At 43.2% G+C, this 26900-nt stretch overlaps 1 protein-coding gene across 1 annotated transcript in view; it reads right to left on the bottom strand.

Moving 5' to 3' along the window:
• LOC109036963 (glutamate receptor 1) overlaps positions 1-26900 on the bottom strand; it is a 567301-nt gene that overhangs the window by 12726 nt on the left and 527675 nt on the right. Inside the window, exons 11-13 of the mRNA XM_072302018.1 lie at positions 26381-26501; positions 19033-19127; positions 3132-3520 (exon numbers count right to left, since the gene is read on the bottom strand). Coding sequence (XP_072158119.1) covers positions 3132-3520; positions 19033-19127; positions 26381-26501 — 605 coding nt within the window. The remainder of the gene's footprint in view (positions 1-3131; positions 3521-19032; positions 19128-26380; positions 26502-26900) is intronic.

The following is a 26900-nucleotide window of genomic DNA, read 5'->3' on the forward strand; positions in this document are numbered from 1 at the left end:
GAGAAACAAAGCGGAAAGAAAACCTGAACGAAACTCAAATGGTCGGAAAACAAGATGAACGAGAAAACCTAACACACGAAAAGCATCACCGCGGCATGGCACTTCGTGGTGGCATGTCAGGGTATGTACGTCCTAACGCAACTCGAGGAATGAACGTCTCGGGGGAATCTCTCAGGGAATGGACGTCCTGAGGCAACTCTCTTTCTAGGGAATGGACGTCCTAGAAAGGAGAGAAAAGGCAAAAGACTTAAGGAGTCGGCTTACTCTAGGCGTTGCAAGAACGGGAAGCTAAGAACGGGGGAACTCTCGTCGTTGGCCTTCTACAGAGCTGATCGCAGACTGATCGCCGCCGCGGCCACTCTCCTGACCGTCGCCGTGGGTCGCTGCGTGCGCGTGGGCTTGCGCACTGGTCACTTGGCGCCTGCGCACAACGACTCACGATCAGGAGTGGGACCGGCAACGAAGTCGCGGCAGAGCGACTGCGACTGGCTGGCGATCCCGCGCTAAAACTAAGCCAAAAACTAAAAAACCTCTTTTTGGACGTGAGACCCAACATACACCCCCCCTTGAACCCTGTAAGGGTTCGAAAGAGACCCCGAGGGTGGTGCAGAAGGGTCGCTGAACTGAATTGAACGGAAAAATGCTAAAAATCGAAAATAAAAGTTATCTGTGAATTATATTACAAGTATACAAAAAATTGTTAAGAAGAGGGTAGACGAGAGAGAAGGGTCCTGGCGATGACAGCTCATGCTCCGATCGGGAGCGGATAGAGCTTGCTGGCCGGGCGCGTGTATTCGCCGTGCGCCGTTTTGACTCGCGCTACCCGCACCGCGCCGTCTGGTCCTCGCCAAGTTTTTACGACCCGGGCATATTTCCACTTTAACAGAGGTGCCTGCGGATCGTGAAGTAGCACGAGCGTACCAACCTCCAGATTTGCGCTGGGATTCTCCCACTTTGCGCCCAGAATTGTTGCTTGTGAGAGGCGCGCCCTCCCCCCCCCCCCCCCCCCCCACGCGGATGATACCTGTCGCGTCTAAAAAGGGGGTGAGACGCTGCATAGCGATTGGCAATTTCTCCTGTCGCTGTAATAACGCGATTTCCTGGGAAAATTTTTGACGCTGAATTTCTCGAATATAGTGTTTGACGCAAATTGCAGCTCTACAATTGAGAGGGGGCCCTGTCGGCACTCCTCTCGCTTCTTCTGCGCCCTTTTACGCGCGTTGAAAATAAATCGGTGCACGTATGCACACGAGTTCTTGGAGTGCTGGCCAGGACGAGAAGCGAGTGAATTCGAAAATTGAATCATTTTTATCTGCTTTTTGCGCTACACAAATGATTGGAGTCTCTTTCTCACTGCTATTACTATCTTTGGATCAATCTTCCGTCGTTTCATTGGTGCAGTAATATATAGCAGACTTTGACGCTGAGTAACAAATTCAAGAACCTCACGTTCTTCTGGATCCATCTGATCCACTTTCCTCTTGCGTCGGGAAGGGTCCATTGACATTGGGTGATAACTTACATCACGATCAGTCGATACCAAACGAGTGTACAAGGTTTCAATGTGACAGTTATTTACTCGTTGAGATTTGATGGTTGGGTCAATACTTTGCATTGAGACTGATACATCCATGTCGTCTACGGATTCGGGAGGTTGATGCTGAATATTCTGGTCGTCTTCAACAACCATTTCTTCTGGAACGTCAACAGATGGGGGTAGATCAAAACGTACCCATTGCGGTCGAAATCAGCCAAATCGTTAACCAAACCGCCAGTGTATCCCGTAACATCGTAATCCATAATCACTATTCTTTCACGTGCTATGTTTCCACGTACTAGGCCATCTAAGGAGCTGACATCTCTATCATCAATTAAGTGCGGGGCGACTGCTTCTTCGGTACGAGCTAGATCAAGAACAAATGCTGCATGCGTACTGTTGGGTGAGGTCGAAGTTGATAGAAGCGCACAAATTTTCCAACGCCGTAGGATCTCGCACACATTCGTAAAAAGTAAAGATTTCCAAAAATTCTTTTCGCTCAATCATGAGACGGAGTTGTTCAAGAGATGGTAAAGGTAAATATCCCATGTCGTCACTGTGCTCCATTGTTAATCTTGCTGAGGTTTAAAGAGAGAGATAACTCCACTACGAACATACTGAGAGAAAATTTTCGCTGGTTGTCGTACATTCAGTAAAGAAACGAGGGGACTGCGTCTTTATGAATGATAAGTGGATAGCCAACAAATCTTGTAATTTTTTTGCTTTTTGTGAAAATATCGTCCACAATATTCTTAAATGATGCGAAGGTGCCGGATTTTGCACTGATATTTTCGGAAGATTAGATGGTAACTGGGAAGTGGGTATGTTCCCCTTGCAACAGGATGAGGGGCTATAAAGAAGAAAAAAACCTAGTACATAGCTATAAAATACACATTTTCAAACATGTCCGTGATCATGTGTGCGTCCTAGTGATTTTCGGCAATGAGGAGTGCTACGCTCGTAATCGCGGTCTCGTCCCAAAAAGTGAAAGCCCAACTCTTCCTAAATGGTACCCCGTTTAGCATTTTCGAATGTGCAGTTCCGTCGAATCTGTTTTCTCTGATTGAATTAGAACTTTCCGGTTTAAATTTGGCACTAGAGCACTTCGCGGTGCAACTACAAAATTGCCATTTACGCGTTATGTCGGACTCCGAATATTTTACGCGAGTGCCAAATATTTTATAAATGCTTGATCGGAAAGAGCTGTGGTACGCAACGAACAGTATAAGTATGGGTAACCAAAAATCCAGTGAGACTAAAGAGCAAAAAGAAACCATCGTGGTTTCGGGCCAAGCAAACGCGATACATTTTGATCACACACCTGTGCTATACTCGTCACAAGGATTGGTATTCTTAATACTCATTTTCATCGTCATAGCCTACTACGTGCGAAAAGCCATTAAATGGGTGCGCAGCGTGAATTCACAGTTAAAAACATTGAAATTGGCCGTTGTGAAAGAACGCGCGGAACAAGCTGTATAATTACAGGATGTCCGAAGAATTTCAAAATTTCGTTTCCAATGTGTATAAACTGCCTTTAGCTCGTCGTCCGATTTTTTCCCCCCGGTGTTTCGTAGAATGAACATGATCTCACCTGGGGGAGATGTCGCTGCCCTGCTGCATGAAGGCCCCGAGGGCGAACCAGAGGCTGTTGAATATGCTGAAGTCGTTGGTGAGGACGGCGGGGGCCGGGGCCATGCCCTGGTTGTGGTGGACGGTCTCTGAGTAGCTGACGAGGCGCCACTCGTACGGCGAGAAGCGGGAGACGATGAAGAGGACGATGCTCACGGCGACGTAGCTGAAGAGGACGCAGACCCAGATCTCCTTGGAGAGCGGGCTCAGGAAGCTGAGGACGGTCGGCTTCTGCTTGACCGGCTTCTTGATCATGATGCTGATCCCCAGGGACATGAACGGCTTGCTCAGGTCCACTACCCGCTCCCGCTCCGCCGTTATCGTCATCGCCGCGATCGCCATGTCCGCCTCCTGAAACACAATCGCCATCTTGTCAGGTACGTGTGTAGCCCAGAGACAGAGACAAGAGACCCTCCACTAGTATCTTGGCCGTTGTGGAAGCTTTTAATTTCGGGACTTCAGCACACCACTGTTGACTTACCTACATGGCTGATGTTCAACAACGTGTTGGCAGTTTCGTTTCTCAAACAAGCCGAAAATGGCCGACGTTTGGGAAACTCGTTTGGCTCATGACGTCATCCGAAGCTCATCATCGACCATGTAGATACGTCAACAGCCGAAACTAGGGTGATGACTGTTGCTCCCTAGTAATTGTCCTTAAAGAAATTGTTGAAACCCCGAATGTAAAAGCTTTCACCTGTCGCTAGGATGCCAGTGCAGGGGCTACTTGTCTCTGCCCAGAGACAAGAAACCCTCCACTGGCCTCTTGGCAACTGCTGGAAGTTTTTTCTTTCGTGGATTCAACAATTCCTTATGGACAATCATAAGAAAGCAACAGTCATCATCCTAATTTCGGTTGTCGACCTACCTACATGGAGGCTAATGAGCGTCGGGTGACGTCATGAGCCAAACACGTTTCCCAAACTTCGGCCATTTTCGGCTTGTTTGCAAAACGGAACTGCCAACACGTTGTTGACCATCAACCATGTAGGTAAGTCAACAGTAGAATGCTGAAGTCCCGAAAATAAAAGCTTCCACCATGGCCCAGATACTAGTGGAGGGTCTCTTGTCTCTGGTGTAGCCCAAGTGCTGAAAAATGTGCAAGTGTTTACTTATACGAAATGGTATATTGATCATTTTTGCTTTGCTTTGATATAAGTAACTGCTACTACCAATATGTTACAAATTACTAACGATCATCTTGTCGCGGTACCAACCATACACGTCCAGACCAGTCCAGAAATAGTACTGATTTAGAGGAGCGTTCCGGAAGTACTGAAAAATTGCGGAAATTCCACAAGAAGTTTCGGAATTTTTTTCATTTTTTTTGGTCATTTCTGTCGCAATTTGAGCGAGAAACCCAGTTTTTGAAATTTTTCGAATTTCGTCTAATGAAGGTACTGACAAAGTTCTGAATTTTGTTAAGAAGGTATTGAAATTCTTCAGAATGTACCGATAAAGTCACCATGTCGCGTTACCAATTACACACGTGAATGCAGGGTGTCTACAAGTCCGGAAATAGCACTGATTTTTAAAGGCGGTTCGCAAGGACTGAATAATAGCGGCACTTCAGTTAAAAAGCCCAAATCGATCACACGCCTAAGCTGTTGATGGGAGCGCATCACGCATTTGACTTTTTGATATCTTAACTTGTGTGGCTTCGAAAGACGAGACGTATCATGATCTGAATCTGATTGTAGGAAAGAAGGATTTTCCGTATCCAAATCTGAAGGGGTACTTGTCCGCACTTTCGGCTGCTGGGACTGTTTTCTCCTCTCTTCTTCCACTCGGTCCCATTCTTTTCTGTGAAAAGTTTTTCTTAATTTTTGCGTTTCCTTCAAATCTTCCCCGAACATAAACATTTCTCGAGGCCCTCGCTGGACCTGAAGAAAGTCTCTCTCTTTTGCAGGAACTTTTAGGGATTTGGGACACGCACATCTTGTGTAGTCTATGCATCTGCAAGCAGCAATATCGAGTAACTTCTGGCAGTCAACTTTAAAATCTTCCAAGCTCTCTCTTTGTCTGTTCTTACTTTTTGCCCTTTTTTGGGGAGCTTGTGCCTTATCAATATGCTTCGAATACTCTCGGTCCTTCTTCACACACGTTAGAATTAAGTTAACCATGGATTTTTCGACCATCACTGGGATAGATGCTCTTTTTCATCGTTTCATCAATTTGGCACCTAATAGTTCGCACAATTCTGAAATTTGAGGGGGATTCGAATGATCTTTGCGCTCTCGTAGCGCGAGAAACGCATTAATAACGTCACCTTTGGGGGGGGGGGGGGGAGAACTGCCCACGGTAATTTTTCACCGACCCCAAACATAGCACAAACTGCACTACCACGAGTTAAGATTTTCTTTTTAGTTTTGGGGCCATCTTAGAGTATAAGCAAAGTCAAATTGAGCCGCACAAAAAAAGACAACGGAGTCCGGGACTTACCTCGCCAAAATCGACACGAGAACTGACTTTAAATGGTACCCATTCCAGATTCCTGGATGATAAAAGTGCTGACTGCTGCAAATGTTCAGACACGCTCGAACCCACAGGAGTCCCGTCCGCGATCTCGAGTCTCCCAGTGGCGTGGCGTGAATTGCGATATATCGATTGTTATGCCATTTAAACCCATGGCAAAGAATCGATTATTAAGGCGTTCGCTGCGAACACTCTGGTTATCGATCCTTTTTCATAGGTTTAAATGGCCAATCAATCGATATATCGCAAAGCACGCCACGCCACTGGAGTCTCCCGTCTCCCCGAAAGATGAGGAGAGCGGCAAAATTGGACCGGAGTTTTGCGAGACGGAGGAGAGTCAGATTGTGGCAGTCTAAGACCGATGCCGATTTCTATGTTGAATATTACTTAAGATGGCCGTCGTGAAAGATTGGATGGAGGTAACTAAGGTGATGAAAGTAGAAAAATCACTCCTCAAAATGTAATAAACGCGGAGCTGCTCAAAAACACTTTTGCTGAAAAAATCGGATTTAACGCGAATTTTAAGGTGAGTTATCCTGATTTCAATCATCGTGAAAATACCCCAATGCTTAAATTACTATCAATGTAAGGTCACATCTACCTGAAAATGTTTAAATTTACCCCCCCAAGCCCCCCGGAACAACCCCCGAGAAATGTGTTGCGGGTTGTGTTTTTAGCGATTTTTCGTCGAAAATCCGAAACTTTGACCGAAAAGTGGCAGTGGGTAGGATCATCGTAGGCCGCTGAAATTTTTTGTGCGCTCTTTTGTGCACCAACCACATACTTTCCAGGGGTAGCGAATGTCATGTGCGAAAAAAAGTTTTTTTCGCTACACCCTAATGGCCAGTGGTGCGTGATTTTTAAATAACCCTGTGGGTATGTATGAAGGATTATAAATGCACAAGCATCAATACAGCAGATCTCTGTCGCAGTCTAATGAAAGTGCATGAACTGGTTTCTCGGCTCTCTCACCAGCGGCAGGCGAGACCCCGAACGTCTCCGAGGAGATCGGGATTCGGGACCCGATCGCGAGGGGCGTTTCGCGAATGGCATGGTCGGGCGGTTGCGAAACCGCGGGTTCCGGCGCGAAAGCGGGAGTAGACGATAATTAGCGCGGGATAGGTGATATGTAGCCGCGGGATGCTGCTCCACGCTTAGCATAAAACGGCGATAAAAGTGCTCGTAAACATTCATACAATGTTCGTGAAATATGAACCCCAAAGCTCCCACCGTTGCCCGATCCACCGATTCCCGACCCAACGGAAAATTCAGAGGATGGACGCGTAGTTTTGTGGTAACCTTCAGACCGGTACATCCTGAACGATTTTTTATTCAAAATTTTGACAAAAATTTAGAGAGCTCTTTTCCGGGCACATAATTGAATCGATCAGCTACAAAAGGGCTTAAGCGCCAGGTATAAAATTACGAAAAAAACAGTCGAAACTGGTTTTTTTGATAATTTTACTTTAGTGTTTCCCACGATCACGTTCGTCGTAGATTTTAGATTTTGGCGATAGCTGTTTCGATCATCAGATCATCAGGTCGCATGGTAAACACTATAATTAAGTCACATGGTAGACATTTATTAAATAAAACTTATTATAAACATTTGTAGGTGCATCCACCGCGATCGCGTCAACAACATCAAACATTCGGGGATCATCGGGGAAAAGACAAAGGGAAAATTATCATAAAAGGTGCAATGCATCCTGATAAAAAGTGCTTCAACTTCGGTCGAAACCAGTGGCGTGGCGTGAACAATGGATTATCGATATTTTTCCATTTACAGCTATAGTAAAGAATCGATTATTAAGGTGTCCGTTACGAACACCTTGTTTATCGATTCTTTTCCATAGGTTTAAACGGCATAACAATCGATACATCGCAATCCACGCCACGCCACCTGCAACCAACTCGTTCTAAATTGCAGATTGAGCCCTATAATGTATTGTCTCTAGATCCAGCCCCTAGAAATACGTCCATACGCGACACCGACGCTCTTGTACCGATTATCGAGAAAAATATCGGAGTACAGGACTCAGAAATGTGAGTGCTGAAAGCTCTATGATGTTTTGTCTCTATAGACCCAGCCCCTGGAAATACGTCAAGACGCGACAACGACGCTTTCGTACAGGTGACGTGACTGCTTCTGGCGGGAGTCAGTCGAGAAGTCGCCGAGTCTCCCGTGTGTCCTTAAAGCGAGTCGCGGAGGAGAGGGTGTTTTTTTCCTGTTGGCCGTGCCCGTAGCGCGGTGCTGTAAGGAAATCCCTCGGGAGTGGATATACATCCCCGGACGGGGATATGATCGAGGGCTCGTTTATCTCCGGGCGTTGTGGCTCAATGCGGAGTCGGAGTGTTTTGATGGAACGGGGTGAGAACGATCGTGAATCAAATTTGTATTAATGCACTGCACAGGCGAAACATCGCGTCGCACAGTGGAACGAGCTAATGGGAGAGGTCGCACGTACAATTTCTGGCTATAATTTCAAATTATGAAGTTTATTTAGTCACAAATTAAATTTCAAGGGGTTTTTCCGAAGGAAAATTTTACAAAGGAACCAATGAAACCACTCTCGGACCTTTTTTTATTCATTTTTTCGAGGAAAAAGGCTTTCGAAGTCTCCAGATTTTGTAGAATGGAACGAGCTAATGGAAGAGGTCGGACGTACAATTTCTGGCTATAATTTCAAATCATGAAGTTTATTACGTCACCAATTCAATTTCAAAGGGTTTTTTCTGAAAGGAAATTTCACGAAGGAACCAACGAAACCACTCTCAAACTTTTTATTCATATTTTCGAGAAAAAAGCTTTCAAAGTTTCCTAATGTTCTCCGAGTTCCCCTGTTCACTCGTTCCAGTGTGCGTCGCTCTATTTTATACCTTCCGTCGACAGATAATTCATGGTATTCCCATCTTCGGCGAGCAAATGGTTTCCGTCTCATGAAACCTGCTCATTCGTTTTGTTTCATCTGATTTTACAAGTAACAAATTCATACCTGCTTATGTTTATTCTTAAGCCGTTGTGACCGGTATATCGAAGGCTCAGGAACAATGCCATTTATAACTGAAGCTTTTGCAAAACTGAATTAGCGACCTTGGTTTCCGTCTGAATAAACCTGCTCATTCGTTTTGTTTTATCTGATTTTACAATTAACAGTTTGATACCTTATGGTTACTCTTAAGCCGTTGTGACCGGTGTATCGAAGGCTCAGGAACAATACCATTTAAGGTAAACCACCCAGTACCCGTCACCTTAAGCACCTTGCGAACTTTGAGAGCCTGTAATTACCTGTTTGTATACCTGTACATACAATTTGTTGTATCACCTGTGTGTAGAATTACTTTGACTTTCATTTGTGACCAAGTTCATTAAAATCGAAAACGAAAAAATGTCGAAAAGTACCAGTTTCCGGTACTTTTTGCCTATCTCCGTCATCCTGACCCCAATATCCGTCACCCATTCGTTTACATCAATCTAACCTCAATTTTTCGGCGGGATTTTTAATATATCAGCGGAAAAGACGAAAAAATAAGAAATTGCACTTGAATGAAGAGGAACGAAACAAAATATTTATTAAACAGAAGTTACCTACTTTTTAGTCTCTTAAAATGGAACTACTCTAATTTGGATATTCAGCCAAAAAGCTGCACTGAAAAAAAAAGTTTTTTTTTTCAATTTAAAACAAAATTGTTGGTGAAAGGATTTTCTCTTCAATTCTTCGATATATTTTCCAGCACAGACGAGAAGTTGTTCATCATTGACAGGGAAACCGGTTTTACTACAAGTGAAGACCCATTTTACAAGCTTAGCCTCTTCTTCAGGGGTAACGATTGAGCAAGGACCTTTTCTTGCATCGATCCTGCTAATGCCATGTAGTTTCTCAGAGAGAGTCGTTCTCGGGTCATTGTGATCCGAAGCAGCTCTGTTTACAGAAGCTCCATTTTGTACATCATCAATCGCGGCTAATACTTATAATTAAAGTTTATGCTTAACTGAATTAGCGACCTTGATTTCCGTCTGATAAAACCTGCACATTCGTTTTGTTTCTTCTGATTTTACGAACAACAGTTTCGTACTTCGTTTGCATTCTTCAGCCACAGCAATTCAGCTTCTCCTTTATTAACCTCGGTTATCGTCAACTTTGTTTCGATATTAAATTCTTCAGACATGTATTTAAATTTTAAAGGAAGAGTGCTAAATTTGTATGTACGAAGACGTGCTAAAAGTTAGATTTCAGAATCCGTTTTTTACATCTAATTCTGTGAAGAATTTGGAGCCTTTCAATTCTGAACGAATAAAATTGGTATCTGGGAGACAATGTACTGGGCGTTTTATCGCCGTATTAAGATTTCTGGGATCCAAACATAAACGAATACTCTTATCTTATCTTTTCTATGCGCAATTACAATGGAGTTGGTCCAGGGTGTGTAGCCATTAACTTTTCCGATAATGTTCATGTCAGATAAGTCTTTCAGATGTTTTTTTAAAGGACCTCTGGTACGAATTGGAATTTTTCTTGGCGGATCATGTACAGGTTTGACGTTGGGATCTATTTCAAGTTTGACATTGCTCTCTTACTCTTTCCAGATCCGTGCAATTTTTTAATACGAAGCTTTCTTCCTGCGAATTCTAATTTTTCCTCTCGCTCTCCAACCCTCCGGGAGGAACCCCAAATCAGATTCAGCGGCCGAATTCTAACTCTGCGCAACGGAACCACTTTCGACGCGCGTCCGCATTCAAATTAATGTAAAACAGGACGGGCGAGAAGCTGGTCTGGTCTGGCCCGGCGGTGGAGCCTCTCAGAGTAATTAAAAAGGCCCGGCCGAAGTTGGCGCGCGGGAAAGTTGGGAACATAAGCGCAACTCTCCAGACGAGCACCAGAAATGACAAGATTAAGAGGAGCACGCAAGATTCATTCCCCGCCAAATTCGGGAAGAAAGCGCCGGATGCAGCGGGGAGGAGCAAGAATTCGGTCGGAACTCCCCGGCTCTCGCGCTCCAGATATATTCCGAGGCGTCCCAATAAAGAAGCTGCAAGTGTATATTCGGCGAGAATTTAAGTCAATTTTAATTAATTTCAGACCCTCCGCTTTCCTGCAAAGCATTCGGTTTAATTCTATGACCTCCTCAGCCCCCCCCCCCCCCCTTCGGCGCCTGTTCCTCTGATTTCTGCCTCTTTCCGACCCGGTTCGGATCGCAACTAAGCGATAGGCCCACACACGAATCGCTCTCAGAGTCACCTTCACAGTCGGAGTATGACTGCTGTTGAAATGCGTGACCAAAATCGACGATTGGATTTGGAAAATATTTGAGCATGGCGAAAACACACTCCCGATGCTCGGGGGATTTCAGAACGTCAAGTTCCAATAAATTCGAAGAAATGTCCATACATCACAAAATCTTGAATTTTTTTGCCTTGAAAACTGTAGCACACGTGCTGTAGGCACGACAAGCGATTTTCTTATAGGTTTTTCGGGATGCATTTGTGTGAATCTGCGGCATTGCATGCGCAGTATTGGCTGTTGAAATGCCACTTTTTCCGGTCACCGGTAAAAAAAAAACCTCTAGGTTCAAGAGTGCAGTTTCTTGTCGCCGGATTTAAGAGTCTGGACTCTTGTTTCAAGCGGGTTTCGAATTGAATCAATGCAAAATTCGCTTGAAACAAGAGTTCAAGACTCTTGAATCCGGCGACAGAAACTGCACTCTAAAGTCAATGCACCGCGGCATTGGTCCAAGAGGTTTTTTTTACCAGTGGTGCGATTGGGTTGCATATTTTGCTCGGATTGACATTTTGGAATTATCATTCTCAATTTCAGTAAGACTTTTTTTTTCTTTTCTTTTCTTTTTTTTTCATTTATCTTTGGCTGATGATTGCGACTACCATGGGACTCAATGCACCCAAGATGATAACAACTCTCTTCAACGTCTTAAAAACCGCAGAATCTGAAAACTAGTCCTATTCTGGCAACGTACACGGTCGTGAGGGGAGGGGGGGGGGGGGCAGGTGCCTTGAAAATCACGCGACACATCAAAGCGACCAGCCGCGCGAAGATCAAGCTCGGTATCCCATTTAAATTTGTCGCGAGTTCTTTCAACCTGACGCAGTCACAAAGGCCTCTCAGGCGGCCCAACAAGGTTTTTAATTAATTTGCATCCCTCCTCAAAGGAAGGCTCGGGAATTTTATTCGCAACCCTTTTTGCCGAGCCGTCGCGACTCCCTGCGAAGACCTTAAAGTTATCGGTCTTATGTAACTGGAAAAAGGCGACGGTGACGGGTGACGGCACTTTGTACCGCCAATGTCACAGGGTCCTCGAGTTGGTCTCCGTGCATTTCAAAATTTCACCTTCAAGATTTTTCTGCCGTCATTACATTCGGAATATTAAAACGCACACTGGAAAAAAAAATTAAAAAAAATAAAAACACATCGAATCTTGAGTCCAGACTCTTAAAATCATCGACAAGAAAAAAAACTCTTGATTCAATCGGATTTTTGCTTAAATCAAGAACCAAGCCTCTTAATTTGAACGACCATACCTCAATTCTTAGGGAGCAGCCCCGCAGTACGCAAGAGCTTCTGATTCTATTAGGATACGAAGAACATCCTCATTAGTTTTTGATTCCACCATTTGAGTCAATGTTGATTTGATCGAATCGAATTTCGAGTCATTAATTGTTGGTGCTCCTCTTCCTTCTGTAATCAAGTCTATCATGTATTCCGAAAAGAAATCTGGGCACGGCCCTTTATTGACCGTAGATAATGCTATGATGACACGTCAAAAATGAGGGAATTAGTGGACAAATTAAGATTCTGTGTGGAACTTTTCAAAAAGGGAGAAAAACTGTTGGTCACCTGTATAGTTTGGATGTCCGAAAAATTCATGTATTTAATTTTTATCATTATTACTGCATGTCGTCTAAACACTTAAAGTACCACGAAATATGTCTGTCGCCCGGGCGAAGGCTATCGTTGAAAATCTTTATACACTCTTCAAATTAATTAAATTTGGTACAAAACAGCAGACAAACATTTACGTGAAGTTATTCCTCGTTGGATTTATCGGTTCCAATTCATCGTAATCGCAGACGAAGGCAAACTTTTGATAGAGCAAAACTAAAAGTTGTTTCCTACAGATAATGCCTCAAAAATCACAATGAGCGCATCAGCGAAGTCTGAAATGCACACTGTCACTAAATGTAACACAATCACTGAAATGTGTCTAGAAATCAGAATATTAAGCACTAGAAACAGATTGACGGAGGATAATGATGAACTAGCAAGGTTAGGTTTCATGATTTAAATAACAAGACAATTATCTCAAATAGAAGCACCCTGAGGGCTGATTCTTGAAATTTAAACCAACCCAATAAGACATCAAATTGCAATATATTGCACGGAATTTTTACTTATTTTATGGTTGTAATCGTTTTCATCTGTAGCCCAGTGATGCCATGTAATTGAATAATTATATTTACTCTAATGTTTCCCGTCAGATAAGCACTATCCTCAGCTCTCGTCACACCCAGTAAGCGCTGGAGGAAATTGTTTTCATGCGGCATGGGTACGAGCACTTCACCGAAGGTTTCATAAGTCGGTGTCATAACTGCGTTCCACTCTAAGAGTGCAGCAGCGGGTGGGATTTGTGCGACGCATCTAATAGGTAGTAATTGACCTTGTGCATTTGTATCTGGTCGGGGAGCCAAGTTAGCAGGGGGTTGTACTCCATCAGTAACCCGCTGCAACACTGAATTGACTAGTAGGGAGGCTTCATATGCACCAGCTATCAACTGATCCCTTTCATTACGGGTAGTGGCAAAATCGTTCAGCCAATTCCACAGGGTGGTGGGATTAACCGGGCCTTGGACAGGGGGTGGTAGAGGTGGACCACCTTGATGATGCCTTGATTTCATGCCGATGCATGCCAGATGGCGGATTCCGGCGTCGCTAACAATAACCCTTGCTGACTCCAGAAATTTTTCATTACCACTTATTTCTATTCTATTTTATTTATTCAGCAAAATTTGCCCCTAGTCTGTATTGTATCATAGTCCAAATCATTATTGTTTTCTTTAATATCTATATATTACGCACTTTTATTGTGAGTGTATCCTATAATTTGTAATTTATTGCGACAATAAACAATAAAAAAAAAAAAAAAAAAAAAAACTCTAATGTTTCCGTAATATATGTTTTTTTTTTTTTTTTTTTTTTTTTTTTTTAAAGGAAGTGAAAATCTGCTTTCTCCCGCACTGGATTGAGGGGGAACCGAAGTGCCCCCAGATCCGGCGGGCCCCGGGGGGGGGGGGGTTTTCCAGGCCCACTCCCAGGTACCAGATACCAATCGCGGCCCGGTCCGAGTGGAACGTCCCCGGGCATCGCTGTCCGGGGACCTCGGTCCGGGAGTGTGAATGGTTATGTGGGTTTGGCCTATGACGGTAGGCCCGCCAAACACTAACGACACTCCCCTTGAGCACTACGCATCCCCTTTTGTCCGAGTTTAATTCCCACCCAACGGTCAGCCTACGGCCATTACCTCGTCAGGCGAGAGGGCCCCCCGCAGCAGTGTCCAGCCGGACCCCACCCTCATAGGAGCACCCCGTTGCCTCCGGAGTACCTAACCCCCGCCAGGAGGGATTTAAACCTCCCAGCAGCTCTGAGGATGGGAATCCGTACCCCGAGGGGTCCGTCAGCACTGGAGCCTCTGAAGCGGAAAGGTTACCTCCCGTGGATGTGTGGGGGATTCCAGGTGACACCCGGCCAGGACTCCAAGGAGTCCTGTGTTACGCCGGCGCTCCAAGTCCTACCCACTGCACCCATGGGACTCAGACTTCGCAGCGCCCCTCCCTACGAGTAGCGAGGGACGCGGCCGGCCAACCCCATCCGAAGCACTAGTCAAATTTGACTTGCTCCTCCGGTCCGGCCCGCTTTCAGCCCCCGCCAACCACCAGGGCCGGATGCGCGGACTCAAGGTCCGCATTCCGGGATCCTGGGGGGCGCGGGAATCACGAAACCAGACACGTCAACGATCCCGCTTGATCTGTCGCCGCGTTGCCGCCGCGACAGGATGTGGGGTAATATATGTTTGTAATTGTATGTAACCTACCGAATTTCACCATTCTTTCATAACGCGCCGTTCTTCTAACCATTCTTTCTTCTTCGCCGCGTTGCCGCCGCGACAGGATGTGGGGTAATATATGTTTGTAATTGTATGTAACCTATCGAATTTCACCATTCTTTCATAACTATTCCAGGATGCCATATAATTGAACAATAATAATTACGTTAATGTTTACTTATTATAAGTTTCTAATTTATACGAATATCTGTTTCATTTAAGTACATATTTCACACTACTCCAACAGTTAATCAATTTTGAATTCATTTCTTTTTATTAAAAGAGAAAAAAACGAAATCGAAACAACAAGAAGATTAAGACCAGAAGAAGAAAAAAGGAAGAAGACAAGAGGAAAAGGAGAAAATTAAAAGAAAAAGGGATGAAAAGAGAAGGAGAAAAAATTAAAAAGGAAAGGAAGAACAATAACAAGGTTTACCTATAACTTCGAATATTTATAAAAAATCTACCTATAAATTTATTATAAATTTACCTATATAATCGAAAGGAAGGGAAAGGAAAGGAAAGGAAAGGAAAGGAAAGGAAAGGAAAGGAAAGGAAAGGAAAAGAAAGGAAAGGAAAAGAAAGAAAAGGGAAAAAGAAGGAAGACGAAAAGGCAGGAAAAGAAAAATGGAAGAAGACAACAAAAATGAGAAAATGAAAAGAAAAAGAGGATAAAAAGAGATGGAAGAAAAAGTAAAGAGGAAGAGAAGAAAAAAGGAAAGAAGGTGCAGGTTAACATAAAAAAAGCAAAGTGTCAGAATAGGATATATTATAATGTCATATTGAACTTCTATTCAACCAGAATAGATGGCAGATACTCATTCTAAAGTAAGGAGGAAAGTGATGCCTTTTTAAAATCCGAATTGTAGAATTTATTTAATTTTACTGAGGAAGTAATTTTTCAAATCTCTGGAATATAATCAAATTTATCCTTTTGAGTGAGACTAATATCATTTTAACTTAAATACATGGATCAACCTGAATTAAACTTTGTATGCTGGAAACTCAGCCGGCTCTGCGAGTTGTTTCCTTATCAATATTTATCAGTAAGTACTCGTTGAAACTTGTTGAAGTTACTATTTTTTTCTCTTTCCTTTTTGTTATTTAATAAATACTTGTACGAATCATGGTACAATTTTTGTTTGGATACGATCAGTTCATACAAATGCACACGAAAGTTTGAGGATACTATCCATTAAGCTCCTCTAAAATGGTCTCCGTTACGTTTTTAATGTTATGCGGCCTTCTGTTTCAATTTCATCCTGCACGAATTCTTCCGGGATATTTCCTTCCATCATTACTTGATATTTAAAAAGAAGAGGATCGTTTTGGGCCTTTTCCGGCCCCACCTGGATTTTGCTGAATGTTTCATATGCAAAATAATTCCGGTCAATGTGCTAGAGATAATTAAGAAAGGATGAAGGGTGGATCTGACAAATTTTTACACAGGAATCAACACTCATAGTGCAAATTCCTCACACATGCTTTTTTTTCATTTTGACACAGCTGGTGAGAACTGTGACACAAGTACTACGCATGACGAATCCAGTTCTTCGCTCCCGCATTGTGCAAACTTATCCGAAAGTCTCAACAGTAACTGACAGGTCTAACATAACCAGACTCTGCCAGATAGATGCCGTTGATCGTATTAAAAAGTCGCGGCTTCGTTGAAACCATATTCCTTCATTTTCAAAACACAAAGAAGAAACGAACGAAGATTGCAACCAACATGAATTGATTGATTGATTGATTGATTGATTGGTCGGTCATTCATTGATTCATTTTAATAACTTTTGAATTTCCGAATGTTGGGCCACTCTCACTCAATTTTGAAGGAATATATTCGGGTAACTGACGAAACGCGACGACCCTGGGCCGAAACTGAAGATTGGAAAGAGTATACATATTCGCATAGATTCGTCATTCGCCCGTGCTGTTGCCGAACAATTAACAATTCCTTCCACTCACGCTTCAATGAACACAGCACCAATCGATGTAAAGACATCTGACAACTTGTTCCGCCTTCGGTTTTGTTCTCTTTAACTCACGATGCTGCAGCGAGTTGAGAGACTTTTTGAAAGAAAAGAAAATCTCATCAAATAAGTTGAGTTTGTCATTGCCACGTCGTGGAAAAACGTCTCAAACCAAATCAAACTCTTCATAGAATTCTCAGGATGTAATTTGAGCATAAAATTTTACAAGCCTCTCATTAAAGGCTGGACGCTGGACCTAACATTGACCTTGGGGGGTTCACATACTTTTGGCAATGAAGCTACTGTGTACGAGGAGCTTCATTGTGTATGTTTGAACCATGATGGGGCAGCTTGACTTTGACTTCAGAGATTCGTTGCAAGTTGTCTGCCGTACTAAAGAAAAATGCGTTATGAACCTTCAGACGTTGCCAAGACGTTTTCTTGTCACTGTTTTCAAGAGTCTGGACTCTAGATCCAATGTGTTTTTCCCTCAGTGAATGACATTTTATCTGCGTTGCAATTCGACATTTCACCCGCACTTAACAACTTTATCATACTTTCGTCTCCGTGCGTAGTTGGAAGGTGCCATGTTTCCGGCAACACCGCATGAAGAGCCCCAAAATCACCGAGGGTCGGGGTTCCTAGCGGGGGGTATCGATTCGGCTCCTAGGCCTTTGTCGAAAGTTCATCCGGGACGCGCGGAGGCCCGGGGCCTCGTAGCCCCACAAATTAATAATTGAAACTCAATATTCTTGTAAGTTACTCCCGCCGATAATGAAGGTTATCCCGCCGTGCAGAGGAAAAACTCCGCACGAGCGCTCCAACGTTGCCTAGTTTCACACCGTAAGACATCAATTTTTGAAGAAATCTATGCATTATTTCCCTTGAAACTTTTACATGCTTTAACATTAAGTGCGATAAAAATTATTTGAAAAATCCAATAATAATATTCATACATTTGCACGCTAATTCTTTTTTTTATAGATGGAAATCTGGCAACGTTTAAAGGATTCTACGCTGTTTTTGGTCTACCGGTATCGCAGCAGGAGGGGCGCCCCAGTCAGTCCCATCTTCCCTCGGATTTTTCTCGGCGGCGCATCCCGAAATCAACCCCCCGCCCCCGCCCGGGCTTCCCTCCGAGGCGAGAACCGCGCAACCCCCGGCGGAATCCTAAGGCGGATGGGGGGTTTTGCCGGCTCGAGCGGGAGCCCTGCGTTCACAGATTAATTCGCCCCGCCGTTTAATTTCCCGGCCCACCTCGGCGGGCGCGTCATCCGAGACTTTCCTCTCTTTACTCGGGGGTTACCGAACCCTCGTCAAATTGGTTTCGATTTCAACCCCCGGCGCGGCGGCGGCGTCTATGTCGCTGCTACCCCCCAACCGATTTTACAGCCTGACAATAAGCGAAAATGACTTCGCTGATATTTTGAGCCAGGCTGTGCTCGCGGCGCTATTGCCGCGATCGCTCCTGCGGGCCGGTTTTTAAAATCGATAGACAAATAAGATACAAGGAAGTACGGAGCGATTCTGTTCGTTGAAACGGATGGTTCTTATAGACTAAGGGGGTTAATGATTAACTGGACCGTTCAACAGAAAGGAACCAAGCCACATCAGCTATTGCCAAATTTAATCGGACAATTTAATTTTTTACACGGAAACGGATGTGCAGATTTTCATGCATAATCCAGAGAATTTTCTCCATATTGCGAAGCGAATTCCATAAAATTTTCAAAGGAATCCGCACAAACGTTCCCTCGTAAAAAGTTAAATTGCCCAGGGAAAGACATTAGCTGATGTGGCTTAGTTCCTTTCTGTTAAACGCGGTCCAACTATAGGGTCTCTTGTAGGTTGCCGACGGTTTGTCCATCACCTACTTCCTATGTCCATTGCAACCACCCGCTTCCTCCAATAGGATCCCTCCATATCCCTTTTTCCTTCTTTGTCTCTAAATTTCAACGATCAGACCGCTGCATCGTATTCATCTGTTGATTTAAACTAGCGGGATAGCTCTAATAAGTTCTTCTTTGAGAAGCGACCAGCTGGTTTTTATGTATGCGCGTTTTAAGTTCCCGTTTAGTCGAAGATGATCTGATCACCGTTTGAGATGAAAGAGCTCCTCCGAAGTTTCAAAAATTAATTTTGTGTAAAATACACTACCCCAAGTCTTTTCGAGTGTCAAATCGTGTTAAATGTATTTAAAGTACTATCTCCAGCGGGTAATTTCAAAGAATAACTTCAGTTGATGGTGTTCTTGCAGTCTCCTACTATGAGACAGAGTGGAACGTTAGTTTAGAGACTTACCCTTCGGACGAGCTCGCCGATCATGCCGTCCCAACCACCCTTTTTATCCGGGTTCTCCGCCCCGTATTTGCCATCTTTCACCAGTCGCAGCTCATCTGAAACAAGAAATCCATCAACCTTTAACTAACGAATACACTTAGATTTATAGCATCAATTTCCATTAGAGCTCAAAATGTTTTATACTCCATGCAATTTTTAATCTTTTTGGCCTTGCTCGGCCGCAAAGTGGATAGATAGTTGAGTATTTTATTTTACCCTAAAATTTCGGTATTACAAGAGAAGTCCTTTACTTAATCCACATGAAATTTTCAGAAGTTTATAGATAATCAGAACGAGCTGATCGATTTCATAGGGGGACTCGGTTGTAAATTCATTGTTACCTTTTCTCAGTTTTCTTATGAGAGTTGATCAAATTCTTTCGGTTGCCAGGTTCGCTTCCGAGGTTGGATTATAAAGCTTATTGTGGAAATCCGTTATATGCTCCTGAATTTAAGTTTCGCGATTTTCACTCGATTCCACATGGCAGTCACATTTTTGGGATCAGACGGTAATAGTTCGTTTAAATACCAATGCAATGATAAGGGGTGGGCGGGCGGGTAGGTGAACGTCATTTCGAAGGGGGTGTGCCTGTGCTTGTGACCTTCTTGCTTCACCAAATTGAAAGCAAGTTGGATCCAATTAAGATTTTCGTCCCACGTATTTTGAACGTCGGAATATGCTATGAGCGCGCTTTTCAAATTTTTATTGACTCTTTCGGCGGAATTTGCATAAGGGTAATCAGGTGGAGTTTTCAGAAGATTTACTCCTAGGTTGTAGCAGAAGCGAATGAACAACTCAGCACGAAAACAGGGACCATTGTCACTGGTAAGAAATTCAGGGAAGCTGAATGATCGAAAAATTTGCCGTAAAACTTTAATGGTAGTGTCAGCTGAAGCTTGACGCACTGGAACGAGCCAAATAAATTTTGAAAATTGATCGACGCAAACATAAATATGCATATCTCCGGATTTTCTTGGGACAGTTGGACCAACGTAATCACTATGGAGTTTCTCCATAGGTCTAGACGGAACCGTGGATGCCAGATTTCCAAATCGGGTGTTCTGGGCTGGTTTAGCAAAGGCACAAGTTTTGCACTCTCGGACTCTCTGCGTAATATCCTGATTCATTTCTAGAGAATACTACAAACTATACTATTCTACAACCATTCTTTTTTTTATTTTAATACTTCATTATAGAATGAACTATTCGTAGAATAATGCTATTACGCAACTAGTTCCTAGTTGGCTTTCTTTCTTCCGTATTTCCCCTGGCCGGAAGGAGAAGTTGTGCCAAAATTTCGGAAGAATAAGGGTTTTCTGAATTTTACGCACAACGGTTGAGAAAAAAAACGACAAAAGACAATTTGGTCTCATGGTATTTTGGTCGGTTTTGTCGTTTTTGCCATGATATCGTCGACAAACCTGAATACTCCCGCGCATTCGGATTTCAGCGACAATCCGGGCAATCAAAATGTTGACGAAACGATTGTTGAAAATTCAAGCATTTTTATTGGACCATTTCGGTACCTTCGTGACATGCCTTTTCAGAAGATAGGGAACTCTAGATATAAGAAGATATAAGAACTCCACCCTCAGGGTGTCTACAAGTCCAGAATTTCCGGAAAAAGTACTGATTTTTAAAGGACGGTCCGGAAGTACTGAAAAAGTGCGGGAATTCCGTTCGAATGTCAGGAATTTTTCATTTTTGTCGCAATTTGAGAAAGAAATTCAAATTTGTGAAATCTTTCGTATTTCGTCAAATGGAGGTACTGAAAAAGTACTGAATTTTTTCTTTGAGGAGGTACTGAATTTCTCGGGAGTGTACCGAAAAAGCACTGATTTTTATGCCAGCCTGTTTTAGTAGATACCCTGCCTGCCGTGCCTGCGGTTGTCAGTTCGAAAAGAAATGTTACAAGATTTTGTCGACCAGAAATAGTTCCTTCGAGACAAACCGATGCGATCAACGGAAGAGAAGACTCGAGAAAGGGGGGCCCGATGCAGTTACCCAAACTTTCACAAACCTTGTTCAGCGGCGTGGCGTGAATTGCAATATATCTATTATCATGCCATTTAAACCTATGGAAAAGGATCGATAAACAGGGTGTTCGCAGCGAAAACCTCAAAAATAGATTCTTTACCATGGGTTTAAATGACATAACAATCGATACATCGCAATTCACGCCACGCCACTGCTTGTTTTCCAGGGTGAAAGCACCGGCGGGGGAGGAAGAGAGAGGGGGTTGATTTGAGCATTTATTGAAGTTCCTATAAGTCAGCTGACGGGGCGGTAAGGAGAGACAGGCTGCAGACAAAAACTAAGCTCGAGAGACACTCTAAGCTCCCCGGGAAGAAGCCAGGGCCTCGGAATTATTGATGGAGGCAAATTAGAAAGAAGATTAAAATCCGGGCGAAAGAAAAGCAGATTTAATAAGTTTATTTACCTTCCGCCGAAACGGGCGCCGAGGTCGCGCAACGAAAGAAAACGGAAAAACAAAGGGCGATGCCCGCGACGGGGGGGGGGGGGGGGGGGTGGAATTTGTAATGCTGATTGGCAGTCGATTGCCGCGGATGCGGTGCGAGCCTGTTTCGCACTCGGGGCATCTGCTGGAGACTTTATAAGGGCGAATTCCGGCATTCTTCTCGGGTTGCTTATTATACGGTGTCGACTCTCCATACACCCCCCCCCCCCTTTGGTTCGATATCCAGGGTGTCTTTAAGTCTGGAAATAGTACTGATTTTCTAAAGGTAGGCCCGGAAGCACCGCAAAAGTGCGGAAATTTCGCAATTAAGTCTGACATTTTTTTAATTTGTTGTCATTTTTGTCGCAATTTGAGCGAGGAATTCAAATTGGTGAAATTTTTCGGGGTGTCTTTAAGTCTGATAATAGTACTGATTTTTTAAGGTAGGTCCGGAAGCACCGCTAAAGTGCGGAAATTTCGCCAAAAAGTCCGATTTTTTTTTTCATCTGATGTCATTTTTGTCGCAATTTGAGCGAGGAATACAAACTGGTGAAATTTTTCGAATTTCGTCTATTGGAGGTACTGAAAAGTACTGAATTTTTCTGTTGAGGGGGTACTGAATTTCTTGGAAAAGTACCGATTTTTTGCTAGCCTGTTTTAATAAGACACCCTGATAACATTATTTTTTATTCTGGAGCATGATGTGTGCCCGCACTGGTAAGCATGTGTTTTCATATTTTCGGTAATGCTTCTGCGGCATACACTTCTTAGTTTATCACCGCAGTCGCAATCGTTCATGGTTTCGACAACCGTTTTGCCAAGAGTCTCCGCGTATCTGTTCTCAGTAGCGTCGCGAAATCCGAGAACTCTCTCGCAGACATCACCGAACTTTGGAACGTTTCTGATGACAGTTTATACACTTTCTACATGTAAATATCCTAAGACTATGTGTGAAAATACATCTTTAGTTTGCGATTACTAAAATCTTCCTTTCATGCCCACAAATGCATAAAAATAAACCAATACTTGTAAACAGCCAACAAATGGCATCGATTTTTGGATTTTGAAAGTTTCTCCATTTTTATTAGTACTCATGGTGATGTTTTCTTAGAAAATTTTTGTTCTAACCTTAGCTTCCTGATATTCTGGTTATTTTCTTTTGTTTTAAATGCCGATAGCCATTTCGGGATCTGAGTGTCCCCATCATCAGGTCTCCTTATCACTCCGTGGTTTCTACTTGTCTCACGAAAAATTGTTAATTTTTATTCTGTAACTTTTGTTTTGTGCCTACGGAGGATGTGTCTGATTCTAAAGCAAGCTTTACTTCAGCAAATTGTGCAAGCTTAGTAATTATCGTTACTCTATCAACATTTGCTAATTTTGATAAGGCGACCGAAGTCTCTGAAAAAAATTCTTCCTGTACCAAATTCTGAAAGCAAGTAAGGTAATAATTACTCTTCTATTGATACTTTCGGCAATGTTCATGTATTTTGTAAATGTTTTAACTTAAAATATCTGCAATTTTTTCCTCCCGTGAGTTTATCTTCATGATGTACTAAACTGACGGGAGCCGACGACGTTAAGTTTCTCGATGAAAATCCAAACGCGGCAAGGGGGCTGTATGATGTACCATTGTACCTATTACAGAGCTATCTTTGAGATAATAGAGAGTGTGTTCTGCTTCAAGTTAGGAAAAACAACATTTTAAACAAGCAGGTTTCAACCTAATACATGAACTATATTAGGAGTCATTTTCGATTTGCATTTCAATTTCGTAATTAATATCGGACATTTTTCTGAGGACGGTTTAAGGGCCATCGAATAGTGGTGACAATTTTTTGTTTGTACTTAGTCGGACATCTCGAGAAATAGACACTTCATCTCCAGGTTGCAAAAGTAGGTCAGATGTGTTCTGATCACATTTTTCTTTCATTTGAGATTGTTTTTGTGCTAAAATTTTAGGGAGAGATTTTAGCCAAACACTTTATCACCAGGTTGCAAAATTAGGTCAGATGAGTTCTGATCATATTTTTCTTTCATTTGAGATTGTTTTTGTGCTAAAATTTTAGGGAGAGATTTTAGCCGGCGATGTCAAGTTGCCCGATGAAAATCCAAACGCAACTGAACTTCTAGCTAATGCGGAGACGCTGGGCTCGGAATCAGACGATGAATCCTGGACCTAACACACCAAGAGACGGCAGGCGAGCATCTATAAAATTGCGGTGCACTTCAGAATGAATAAAAAACACCATTGAAGTGATTACTAGTAATCAATACCAGTAATTTCTTGAACCCCAGGCGAGGAATAGCTTTTGTAGGAAACCCTCCAGCTCACTGGTTCTCGATAGCCGAGCCACTTTTTAATCAGTTATCTACTTCGCTACTGATCAATTCCAGAAGAGCCGCCGGCGCAAAATCGGTATTCAAATAACTTTCCGGCGGACACGAATCCGAACTTCTCCCAACGAAATCGCTCTTCGACCAACTCCTGGAAAGGAAGTGTTAAACTGTTGCCAACTGCAATTCCGAATTGATTAATCATTTCAAGGTACATTTATTCCAGGCTCCACAACAGTCGCGGAGCACTTTGATAAATGCAATAAAAGTTGCCGGAAGCAATCCAGACACTACAGTGGAAACAAGTTGATAAGTCATTTAAATAGATCCTAGAGACAGTCGCCGCGGGGCGAGGAAAATATCGCGCTACGATTTAGCTGTTTTGTTTCGGTCTCCCCGAAAGAGGAAAGCACGGCGGGATTATTATGGTACTGTTTTTAAAACGGTTTAGGTACCAATAAACTTCGCCGCTCATAAATGTGACAGAGCATCTTGAGGTGGCTTCCCGCGTCTCCAGGGCGACCGTCTCGACCTCCCGCTCCAAAGGCTCCGACACACAGTGGAGCGAGTCTATTAGAGAGGTCGGCAATGACATTCTTGAGTAAAACTGCAAAATTTTGGTGTATATTTTTTCACAATGTAATTTCAAGGGGTGTTTTAAGAGAAATTTTCACGAAGAAACAAACGGAATCATCCTCCCGCTTCGAAGGCTCCGACACACAGTGGATTGAGTCAAGTAGAGGGGTCGGACATGGAATTTTTATTGAAACTGAAGATTTTGATGCTTATTTCGTTACATTTTAATTTCGAGTGGTGCTTCTGGCAGATTTCACGAAGAAACCAATGGAATCACTTACAGAACGTCCAAGTTTTGTTTGAACGGAGTTATAAGCGTTTAAAATTTCCAAATTCGTCCGGCCCGCAGTTTCACTCACAGTTTCGAGTCAATTAGAGAGGTCGGACATAACATTTTTGACTAAAACTGCAAATTACGTTTATGTCGTCAAATTTTAAATGTCAAGGGGTGCTCCTAAAAGGAAATTTCACGAAGAAACCTATGGAACCGCTTACAGATCGTTCAAGTTTTGTTTGAACGGAGTTATAAGCGTTTAAAATTTCCAAACTTCGTCCGCCCCTCCTTTTGACTCGATCCACTGCGCGACGGGTCTCGCGGAGCGAACAAAAAGCCCGACTGTTAACTCCGCGGATCTCTCATCCTTTGATGTCGATCAGAGATTCGACGCGAAATCGAGGACCGTTCCTGTTTCGCCCGAAACGGCGTCTTGCGGCTGCGTTTGAACTCAGTCTTCATCTTCGTGCCCTTCGATGAATGGGTCGAAGTGATATCAGCATGAATATGAAACCACAATCTCGGTGCCGTGGAAAGAACTCGCGTGAATCAGATTGTTAATCACTCTGCTCGGTAGCGAGTTGCACTCTAGGACTGCGCTTCTCTATCGATTTTCCTCGTTTAGTATTTGTGCGTATCTCTGAAGATGATATCATGGTTTTATAGTGCCATTGATGGTTTTTCGAATATTTAACGGTTGGTAGTAACCAACGGGTCTTGCAACAAGTTGCCTTTCTCTACCATAGAGTGGATCTATCTTGAACTCTTCTAATTGTTCTTTAAGAGTTGTGATATGCGCTCCAATGCGTGCTTTCTCTTCTTCTACGTCCATGTTGTGCAAAATCTCTCTGCTCGGGGGGCACCTTTGTCCAGCAGACCTCGAAGTCTCTTGCACAACATGCGAAACTTTAATGCTTACGTCTTCTAAGAAGATTAACCGAAAGAGTCATCCACGGCACTCGGACCGCAGGCCTTCGTGACCGATCACGGGAAACGCGAATGAGGTTAATTAAATAGAGAGACGACGCGCATTTACTTTATTTAAATTTGGAAAAAGTCATCCGCGGCACCCAGACCGCAGGCAGCTTTAACCGGACACGGGCAGCGCGATGAATGTAAAACCGAAATATGAACTTTTAGTGGCAGAAGGCCGGACTCTAACATTTGATATTTATTAATAGAAAGGATAGTCGAAAGAAGGTAAATTTGGAAGACATATTCTTACTGGCAACTGAAACGACGTAACTAGAAATAAGGAAATCTAAAGCGTGGGGAGGTGCTTCCACGGGGCGAAACTCGTACCTTAAGACACACGCAGAGAGAGCGTGGTGATGCATTAATACGTAGGAGCACACGGGCCAACCGGTCAAACGGGACTTGAGAAGAAAATACGCGGACGCGTTGTTTAAGCTAAGAAAACTTGTAAAGGAAGGCGCCAGTGAGTGTTAGAATTAAGAATTTATTGAAAGAAGGAACAAAAGAGGAATTTTACCTTTTAAAACGGACAAAATCATCAAGAAAAGTATGTAATACTATTCATACTATTCTTGTTTCTACAAAACTAGTTCTCTCGCATTATTGATTATGAAGCAAATCTGTAAGGGTGAAACACATTGTCCTGAGCTGCAGGCGCATGCAATGAAAATCGGGCAAAATATACTCACAGTTAATATCCAGCTTCTTCGCTATGAGATCCGCCAAATCCTTGCAGTAGCCTTCGAATCTGTCGTTACCAACCAGTTGTTCGTGAGGCTCTGCTTTCTTGAACATGATGTAAGGCTCCTCCTGAAAACATAAATACGATCACATTTAGCCCTCATTATTTCTTAAATTGCCTCTCTGCGCTGTGCAACTTCCGTTGCCGTGGTTTACTGGCGTGGTTGGCCTCACTTTTCTCAGGAAGATGTGGTTCAAAACGAAATTTTTCACTGCGAAATGAGTTTGATTCATTGATACAAATATTGCAACTCCGGTGTGTTGCACAGTATCAAGCTTGATTGAAGGCGTTCTTCTGATGTACTACACACAATGAGGCAACGGCTAAATGGAGTCAAATACTCGACATTGGGTTCGATTCTGGGATACTAATATTCTAACTCCCGTGTGTTGCACAGTGTCAATCGTGATTGAAGGCGTTTTTTTTTGTCCGAATGCACCACACAGAATGACGGAACGCCATGTTGA

Source organism: Bemisia tabaci, chromosome 6 (genome assembly GCF_918797505.1).
Source record: "Bemisia tabaci chromosome 6, PGI_BMITA_v3".
Classification (NCBI taxonomy): Eukaryota; Metazoa; Arthropoda; class Insecta; order Hemiptera; family Aleyrodidae; genus Bemisia; species Bemisia tabaci.